The sequence below is a fragment of the Cebus imitator genome, unplaced genomic scaffold, assembly GCF_001604975.1.
Source record: "Cebus imitator isolate Cc_AM_T3 unplaced genomic scaffold, Cebus_imitator-1.0 Scaffold261, whole genome shotgun sequence".
Classification (NCBI taxonomy): Eukaryota; Metazoa; Chordata; class Mammalia; order Primates; family Cebidae; genus Cebus; species Cebus imitator.
Genome location: NW_016107576.1, coordinates 2,447,118 through 2,457,660, shown reverse-complemented (window position 1 = coordinate 2,457,660; position 10,543 = coordinate 2,447,118). Strand labels below are relative to the sequence as shown.

Genomic DNA, 10,543 nt, shown 5'->3' with positions numbered 1-10,543 from the left:
AATCGCCAGCCAAAAGGGCACCCGGACCGGTGTATTTTGTACGGAGAACCGCTGCTCCGGGGCACCGACAAAGCAGCCGCGCGGGGCAAAGCAGCGGCGCTGGCCGAAACAGCCGTGCTGGTGACCGTGGAGCACCTCTGCCCGGGAATTTCCTAGTCTGTGGGCAATAAAAACACGGCGTCCGCTCACCCTCTGCGCTTTCACTGGGAGCTGCAATCCTGAGCTCTTCCTAAACGGCCATCTTGGATCGTCCCTCCAATAGCTTTAATTCTTACAATAATCCTAAGAGGTAAATTTCTATCATCAATATTTTAAAGATGAGGAAACTAAGGCTTAGAAAGGTTACCTGACTTATCCAAGGTTATTCAGCTAGTAAATGATTGAGGCATGATTTGAATCTACATTGTACAATTGCAAAGCCATTGCTTTTAAAATCGAATTGTACTTTCTCTTAATAACAAATAGAAAGTTAAAGTGGCTTTTTTAGTACTTAACCTTAATTTATGGAAAATAATTTATTCTCCTCAAAAATACCATGCTGTAAAAATTATGTTTCTTCTCTGGTATCTAGAAAATGCCTGTCAATATGTTGTCAAAGATTCAGAAATGCAAAATTGTGAAGACATGTGATAATTGATTTTAATTTACTGCTTATTAAACAACTCAAATATTTCAATCATGACATAAAATATACGTTCTTTCCCCCCAGTATCTAATATTAATTGCATCTTAATTCAGGCTGCTATAACAAAATTACATAAACTAGGAGGCTTATACACAATAGAAATTTATCTCTCACAGTTCTGGAAGTTGGGATGTCCAAGATCAAGGTGTCGGCAGATTTGGTAGTTGGCCAGGGACTGATTTCTCGTTCATAGATGGCACCTTCGTAGTGTGTCCTCACATGGTGGAAGAGGAAAATGAAATAACTCCCTTAAGCCTCTTCTTTAGAACACTAATCCCTGACCCATCACCTGCCAAAGTCTCCATCTCCTACTACCATCACATTGTTTAGAATTTCAACATATGAATTTTGGGGGACATAAACATTCAAGCCATAGCAAACTGCCTTTTCAGTGTGAGTGGAATAGTGTTTTCTTTTGTCACAAAGTAGTGAGACAGGGCACTAAACCAAACTAGACATTTTTAAAGAAAACTTTCCATTTACTTTTTCATTTTAGTTCCAACTTATCCTACTTGCTCTTATTTTTGGAGATTTAAATTTAAATCAACAGCTGCTAACTTTTTTATTATAGCAACAGGGCCAGGATTAACTTGAAAAGAAAGTCAATTTTTCTTGACAAAATGTCAATTTTGTCAATTTTTCTTTTACTCAGTTTTTATTGAGTAAAAATCAATATTTGATGGAAGTTAGTGATCTGATAACGGCTGCTCAGAAAGGAGAATGCCCTCAGTTAGGGGCTGAATAGAAATAGCATTTCTTTCTCAATATTAGGAAATATAGGAAAATTTTTATAAAGTTAGGGGGTAGGAGAAGAAAAAATACAACTAAAGGAAAAACATGGGTAATTTGAAATTATAATGAATATCAGAAAACTGCAGATAACTGTAATAAAAAGAGAAACTCTCCAGGAGTAGTTAATATAAAAAAAAGTCAGATGAGAAATGCACAAAATATCTGTTATTTTTCAACAAAATTTACTCATTTCCCTCTTGTCTTTTTGAATTGGAATGATCCTTACCCATCAATCCATTTTCCTTCTCTTCCTTTTAAACTCAATGTAAATTTAGGTGTACCTGGCCATGCTGTATATTAAACTGTATGAAATTATGAAATTGTAGGTTAAAAAACTGTCACATGGGCCAGGCATGGTGGCTTACGCCTATAATCCTAGCACTTTGGAAGGCCAAGGTGGGCAGATCATGAGGTCAAGAGATCGAGACCATCCTGGCCAACATGGTGAAACCTTGTCTCTACTAAAAAATACAAAAATTAGCTGTGCGTGGTGCCGTGCACCTGTAGTCCCAGCTACTCAGGAGGCTGACACAGGAGAATTGCTTGAACTCAGGAGGCAGAGGTTGCAGTAAGCCGAGATCGTGCCACTGCACTCCAGCGTGGGGCCTACAAACAGAGCGAGACTCTGTCTCAAAAAAAAAAAAAAAAAATACTGTCACATGTTGGCAAATACATATGATTTAATCTGGATTCACCTCTTTATTTTTTATGTGCAATCAGAATAGGTATATAAACATTTTATAATGAAGCAAAATAAAGCCCATTAGGTCACAGTACTTGTTATTGGTGAGGCTAGTGTTTTAACCCTGCTGTGTCTGATTTGAAAGTATGTACTATTTTTGCTGCAATCATGAGTGAATATTTGTTAAATGGAGTATGTGTATGCTCGATAGACACCAAGAATAATGCCATATCAACAGAGTGCTCAGTAACAATTGAATTAATTAACAGATGAATGAATGAATATGTGTTCAGCCATATCACAAATGAGCATTTATTCTTCCACAGTTGACTGTTAAAGTAAGTAAAAAAAGACAACATAAAACTTTATATGGAGAAGAAGTAGTATCCTATTTCTTATTTGATATATTTAAAGTAACATTTAAATAGCTCAGAACACTTTAACAATTGATCAGTTTTTGTTTTCATATTTTGTTTGATAAATATTTAACTCTATTAGTGACTTCCTGGTGTGCTGCAATTGGTGTAAGTTAGATTTATTAATGAATATACAAGAAGGATCTCATTATAACCGTTTAACACATTACACAGATCCTTGGTATAATTCTTTTCAAAGAACATAAAATGACCAGTGCTTTCATTTTTCAAAGCAAGTCTTCTTTTGAATTGTGTTTGAAAAAAAACTTGTAGTTGTTGGTCTCCAAACCCTAAATTGATTTCCTCCTTTCGTAGTAAAAGTAAATTTAGGTAAAAAATTACCCACAAAACTACTAGTTGTGGTCCCTTTAAAAACCAGATACAGTGGCTGTAACCATAAGTCATAGACTTCCTGCTACCATTTCTGGCTGGATTAAAGAGGCCATTTGAGTTTCAGCTGACCCCTGCTGATTTGGGTAAGGGGATTCGTGTTACTTTAAAATCATCATCAGCTGGGAACTGGGACTGAAAAAGAGTTATCTTGGGTGGAAATCTTATTAAGACTTGTAAGAAAAAAATGTGTTTACTATCACGCCTAATGTCTTGGCATATGTTTTCCAAGGGTCCGCCCGGTCCAGCAGGTATCCCAGGTCCGTCAGGGAAGAGAGGTCCACGGGTAAGTAGATGCGTTACATTTCCTGCTGGCAGTGAGAATTTGTAACTTTCTAACATGTTTTTTCTAGTATTGTACAGTATGTACTTCCTTTGGAAACCTGCCTGGATCTTCAAACTTAGCCCTACCTTAGCCAATTCAAGAGAAGCTTAAGAACACATGCAGCCTAGTTTATTTTGAATATAAACACACAGCCAAAGCATTCTCTGTGAAAATGTCTAACAAAGATAATCAAATCTGTAAATTAGTGGCTGTTCTGATGCTACTAATAACATTATTCTTACTTATAAAGTGATCTCAATGGTGTAAGGTGAGATTCATTTGTTTAGGGAAATGAAGAGGAGTGGGCTGCTTTAAAATAGTACATTCCTGGATTACATAGTGGAAAATACTGCAGCTATTGACTAGAGAAAAAACTGCCCTGAGGAAAAAAGCTGCCTTAAAGATCAGTAGTTTTTCACATTACACAGGCCCAACAGAAGATTTATTGCTATGTTAGAATTAGTTTCTTTCAAACTTAAACAAATGTGGATTTTTTTTACTATAGAAAGTCTTTGTTCAATGAATTAGAAAAAGAATTCTATGACAAATGCAAATACCTTTTATAATCCACTTTGTTTTTATTCTGATTTTTATTTAACATACGAAGATTATAAAGAAAAATTAAAGTATTACTTTAAGTTGTCTGTAGTCACATCAAACTCTTGTCTATTTAAGGCCTAAGATAAATTCTCACTGGGCTCTAGCTGTTTCGTGTTTAAAAAACAATTCTCTGTAGTTGATGACCTATCACATTTGTCCCATAGCCCCTTTTAAACCTTGCTCATTCTCCTCTAGCCCATGAACTATTCCCGTCCTCCTACTTTGTGAGAATTTGGATCCTACTTTTCTGAGAAACTGGGCCCATCTTTGTACTTTCTATTCTCTCCACTGCTAAGGTTATTCTCTCAACAGCATGAACTTCAGGTTCAGAATCTCCACCTATTATCATAATACAGCAGTTTCCTTCCCTAATTTCTTTTTTATCCTCCATTTATTTGTTTAATTCTCATTCCCTTAAGGAAGTGTGTTTTTTTTTTTTTTTCCTCAAGGCTAATTATTTTACTTGTGTTCCTAATTTCATCTTATCTAACTTAAAAGTTGCAACTTCACATTTTTTCTCTCCCTAAATTTTATATTATTTGGCAACAACCAACAAGTTATCCCTTTTTCATAAATCCCAAACTTTCACTGATATTGATTTTTCCTAAAGCTGTTGTTTTGGCTCACTGTTGTTTGCACTACTGAGCTTTATGAAATAATTTATATCCATTGTCCTTACTTTTATATCAGCAACTTATTCATGAATCCCCACAAATGCTTGTTAAAATGTACTTTTGGAAGCCTACCAATGACATGTGTCGTAACATCTATGCTTTTTTTTTTTTTTTTTTTTTTTTTTTTGAGACAGGGTCTCACTCTGACACCCAGACTTGAGGGCAGTGGTAGGTATCACAGCTCACTGTAGCCTTGATCTCCAGGGCTCAGGGCATCTTCTCACCTCAGCTTTCTGAATAGCTGGGACTACTGGTATGGGCCACTATGTTTGGCAATTTTTTTTGATTTTTGGTAGTGATGAGTTCTTGCTGTTTTGCCCTGACTGATCTCAAACTCCCAGTGCAAGTGAGGCTCCCACCTCAGCCTCTCAAAGTGCTAGGATTACAGGACTGAGCCACCGCACTCGGCCAAAATTTAATCATTTTTCTTTAGTTTTCATCTTGTTAGATGTATTTGCAATATTTGCATTGCTGATACCTCTGTCTTTCTGAAGCATTCTGCTCTATTAATTCAGAATTGGAGAGACAAATAATTATTAACTCTTTAAGAGGGAGGCATGGCTGAATAGCACAGAAGTAGGGTACAAAACTAAAATAAGCACAGGGAGCCTTGACACATGGACAGCTTTCTGGAGAGAGTGATCTGTTCCACTATTTGCTGGTTGTACAAGCTTAAGTTTCCTGATTTTTAAATGGGAGTAAAAATAATAACCTTGCAGGGTTGTTGTAAGGATTAGTAATGAGAAACACAAAGTATTAACATAGTTCCTAGCACATAGTAGGTACTCAGAAAATAGAATCAATTTTTGAATTCAGATTGTATAATATATCAGTGATGTGAAATCAAATTACTAAATATTAAACGAGTGTAGCTCGTCAATATGTTAAGTACTACACTAGTAATATTTTTAAGAGTCTCTTTTCAAAGAATTTATAATCCTGGGACTAAATAGAACATGCCGTATGGCAGTTAAAATAGAAATAAAGTATTTAAGTAACAGATTAGAACAGTGTAAGAAATGCCCCAAGGGAATATACAATCAATTGGTAAATGAATTTTACATGAAGAAACTTCTATATAAGTTAGTAAGAGAGATATATTACTTCATGTTGTTGTGGCTAGGATTTAAAAGTGAGTTGAGATCTAAATAATAATTTGGGTAGGTATAGGGGACAAGCTAACGGAAGTAGATCTTTAAGGCATACTTAATAACATTAGCAAAAACTCAAGTGCAGAAACGAATAACACATGTTGAGAGGGAAGTAAGCAATTGTACTTTGTTCCATTCCAATATGTTCCAAGAATGATGAGTTTTTTTTTTACTACTTGCAGGGCATACCAGGGCCACATGGGAATCCTGGGTTACCTGGATTACCTGGTCCAAAGGTAAGTGATTCCTAATAAGTATTACATGATTTTCCTGACATTAAAAAAAGATCCCTAATATTTAAGGCCAGTCTTGGTACACCAAGGATTTCTGTCATCTCCAGAGCATGATTTTTCATCATGATTGTCGTAGCCTGGCAAAGAGCTGAGTTCGTCTGAAAGCCAACCATACTTGGATTTGTATTCTTAGTGGTAAAATCAGTTACAGGCCTGCTTAGTATTCCAAAATCTTTATTGTCAAAAATATGATGGCAATGTATGGAAACCTCTGAGATATAAGATTATGATTTGAGTAATTTACCTTAAATTAAGGCCATTTTAATTTTTAAATAAACACCAAGGAAATAAAATATTATTTACCTGCTCCATACTTCCCTAATTATTTTTACCTGAAAAATTTCTGAAGGCGTTTAAAGAATGATCAAATGTTTATGAAAACAACTAACCTGAAATCTATATACAGTGTACATAATTGTATGATAGTTATATGATAGATAATAGTGTGATAAATAGTAGTGAGAACATAGAAAAAAGTGTAGAAGAATACAGATACACAGGTTGAGGTTGATTAGCTTGAGAGAGAGTATGGGCATGGAAATATCACTAAATGTAAATATAAAATATTTAATGGTATCTGCACTCCCATTAAAATAAAATATTCCCATTCCCATTACATATATATGTATTAAATATATTTATATATTTAATACTTCCCAATTAAAATATTCCCATTGCCATTATATATATCGTATATATAAAATAAATATATATAAAATAAAATATTCCCATTCCCTTAAAATATATAAAATAAAATATTTTAATTCCCTAGATATATATATTCTTAGTTTGTTCAGGCTGCTATAACAAAATACCATAAACTGAGTAGTTTATAATCAACAGAAATTCATTTTTCACACTTCACACAATTCTGGAGCCTGGGAAGTCCAAGGGTAGAGCACCAGAAGATTTGGTATCTACTGAGGGCCTGCTTTCTGGTTCATAGGCAGAGACTTCTCAATATGTCATCACAAAATGGAAGGAACTAGCTATGTCTCTGGAGTCTCTTTTATGTGGGCACTAATCCCATTCATACGGGCTCCACCTCCAATTATTACATTGGGGATTAGGGTTCAACGTATAAATTTTGAAGTCTATTGCATTAGGAAGAGAAGGAAAGAAAAAAATGTGCACATGAGTGATGACAGAGTTTGGGAAACAGATTAGATAAGTATTAGGATTTTGGTTGCCAGTAACTTTATGAATTGTTTAGGGTCTCACCCCTCTGCTTATCAGAGATCACATTCAGAAGTAAACCTGTAATCATATAGATTGGGGTTAAGAACAGAAGTTTTGGAATCTGACAGATGTGGGTTCAAGGCTCAGCTTTTTCATTTTGAATGACTAAAAGAAAATTGTTTGCTAAGGCTCATTAAGCTTCTTTTCTGTAAAATGGGGAGAACCATGGTACCTACTCATAGCGCTATAGTGATGGCTAAATACATTAATGTGAGTAAAGCTCTTAACATGGTGCTACCATGTTATAAGTAGTATCATTATTATTAGTAATAATAGCATATAGCAAGGATAATTCAAATCTAAATTTCCTAAAATTTCTCACCTGTGTTGACAATTTTTTTGAGTTCAATAAAAGTGCCTCAGAGAGGAAAAACAGACTCTTTAAAATCAAGTCTGGATAAGTAATAGGGAAGAAGATAGATGGCTTCTAAAGAAATTAGAAATTTGTTTTTCAGTTTGTGGTTCCATGGCCCTTTGAGCTTTATTGGGGACTTTATAATTAGCCTAATAAGGTTAAAGTAGCTGTAAAGGCTCAGATTATATTTCTCCACATGGCTGAATTTATACTGGGTATATATTTCTACTAATTGCCTCCTCTTCACAAGACCCAGGGAGACATAAAAAAAAGGAGAGTGGAATTTCTACCCAGCTTATATTATTTTCCCTCTTCTAGGTTGGTGCAAAAGTAATTCCAGTTTTTGCCCATTTACTTTTGCACCAATCTAATATTTCAGCCAGTAGCAAACAGTTAGGCAGTCATAATTTAACTCTCAATCTGCAGTGGCAAGAACCAGTTTACTCCATGTAGAGAGTCCTTACTTAATAAGCGCTGTTGCTGTTTCAGAATAGAAGCAAATAAAAACAAAAAAATTGGAAAATAAGGTGAGGAGACATAAAGCTAGAGATGGTGGAAAGCATTTTATTTCATTGACTTCTTAAAATGTACATACATATTGAGAAGAAAACACTTGAGAAAATGAACAACTTTGTATCAAACTAAAATTATCCCTGTTCCAAGATTGAACACATTGTAATGGATATTCCAATTACTCTGATTTGATTATAAGAATGTAACAAATTATCTATCACATGTACCAGGAAAATATGTATCAAAAATAAAATTTAAACATATTAAAAACAGTGTTTTAAAATACCATTTGGCATTAATATATATCTATGGCAAAATGATCTAGGAAAGAAGAAAATGTAATCTCAAGAGTCTTCTTTAATATTACATTTAGTAGGATGGATTTAATTTTGACTATAACAATTCATTAATAAGATATTTTATGAACCCATATATGGAGGATTGAAAAACCTCCATTTATTTTGCAAAAGATTAGGCCTATTGGGGATTTAATTGTATAAGCCTGAATGATAGTCTTTAATTCATATTTGGTTTAAGAATTTGATAACTGTCCAAACTAGCCAAAGTTGACCATGATTTAACTGCATATATTTGTGGAAGGTAGAGATTTGTGGGGCAGGTGTTAAAAAATCACCATTGTGTCAAAAATGTATTATATAAAGCTTGTAGTGTTTGATTTAGTGAAACTGATTTTCTTAGGTACTTAACATGTATTTCTAGAGTAATCAGGATTAATAGAAAATTCAAATTTTATACCTTGTAATCCTCTTTTATCTAATATCTGCCACTTATTTTATGTATGACATCTCATTTAGTTTTATTCCAATCATAAGTAGCATGAAAGTGGGCTTTATTACCTTCTGGTTAACACAGAAGAAAACACTTGAGAGAAGTATGCACTTAACCAAGGTAACTCTGTAAGTGGTAGAGGCAGAGACAAAACTGGAAATGTCTTAGTCTTTTCCTTACACTAGGTTGCTTCTCCTGACACAATGAGGAATTCTTTTAAAATATTACCATTCCCATTATATATAATATATATATTATATATATTTAGTACATAAAACACCTTAAGAAGAAAGGTCAGAAGTAGGGTTACCTAACTTAAAGAAATTATGAATTTATTTAATAATAGTAACAAAGTAGTTATATCCCAAGGTTCCAGGTTATCCTGTGGATAATGATAGTAATATAAAAATTCTATGAGGAGTGAGACTGATTCCTAATCCCTGAGGACTGTGTTGTTAAATTGTTAAATAATAGAAGTATAAAGTGCCATACAAAAATTTAGGGGATATGCAGCAATTTTTTTCAGCATGATTTAAAATAGAGAAAGACTATTGAAATGATTAGCTGAGATCATTAGCTGAAATCAGGAGACTGATGGTAGAAATGATGTTCTTTAAAAAAAAAAAGAAAGAAAGAAAGAAAGTAAATTCCGTTTCCTGTTTGCCAGAGAGAATGGCCTTTTTCTTCTTATCAAATGCCACCTGGGTCCACAGTTTATCATATTTATCTATTAAATGACCTATATTTCTATTTATTCACAGGGTGATGGAAATGTTTATTGCTACTAATTATACACATGCAATTATGCTGTAGATCTTTGAACATGAGTAATGAATACATGTAGAGTCGATGTCTACCATGTGCTTACAATTCCAGTCCAGGCAATCTATGGTCAAGACAGTTCTTCAAAAAATGCTTCACAGAGGAAGCCTAAAACCTTCCCACAAACATTCACATCTTATGTTAATTTAGTCAGGACCAATATTTCCTTCAAATTTAATCCAGTTAAATGAAAACATCTAGCCTTAACCCATAGTAACAATGTTTCATTAATAATATTTAATATATTAGTTTATATATTAAGTATTAAACACCAAAGAGTAGTATCTTAATGTTACATTCTATTCTTGGTTATGACTGTCTTCTCCCATGTCTCCATCATATATTTATCTTAACTAGAAGTACAATTTCTCATTCGATGTGAATTAAATAAAGGTCTTAAATAAAGATGCTTACTCACACTAAGAATTTTTTAGTGGGTCAGATTGCCATAAAAAATAATCAGTCCAACATTATGAAAATGTAAAAAGTGATGTGGGAGCTGGGCAAGATGACCAACTAGACACAACACATGGAACAGCTGCCACTGAAGACTGGGATTTCGCACACTCTTATCAGATCTGTAGAGAAAGGGCACTGACAATGGACAGAGGGAAGACACAGAAGCTGGACTGAAGAGGGAGGAACCTGGGAACCCTGCATGGGGCTACTTCATATCAGGACTCATTCATGAACCCCAAGGACTCTCGGGGAACAGGTGAATTGAACTGGCAAGGAGCAACCCACTTTCACCATGGGCCTCTGGAATTCTGGCAGGAGGAGACCCCTTTACCACCACAGACACTTGATTGGCAAAGAG

The 10,543-nt window shown here is 34.5% G+C and overlaps 1 protein-coding gene across 5 annotated transcripts in view; it reads left to right on the top strand.

The window, feature by feature from the left end:
- The window catches only part of COL24A1 (collagen type XXIV alpha 1 chain), a 376,867-nt gene that overhangs the window by 34,455 nt on the left and 331,869 nt on the right, over positions 1–10,543 (top strand). For all 5 annotated transcript variants that reach the window (XR_005195651.1, XM_017499851.2, XM_037728289.1 and 2 more), the window contains exons 4-5: positions 3,198–3,251; positions 5,898–5,951. Coding sequence is in view for 4 of the 5 variants with exons in the window: in XM_017499851.2 (XP_017355340.1) it covers positions 3,198–3,251; positions 5,898–5,951 (108 nt within the window). In the remaining variant the exon portion in view is untranslated. The remainder of the gene's footprint in view (positions 1–3,197; positions 3,252–5,897; positions 5,952–10,543) is intronic.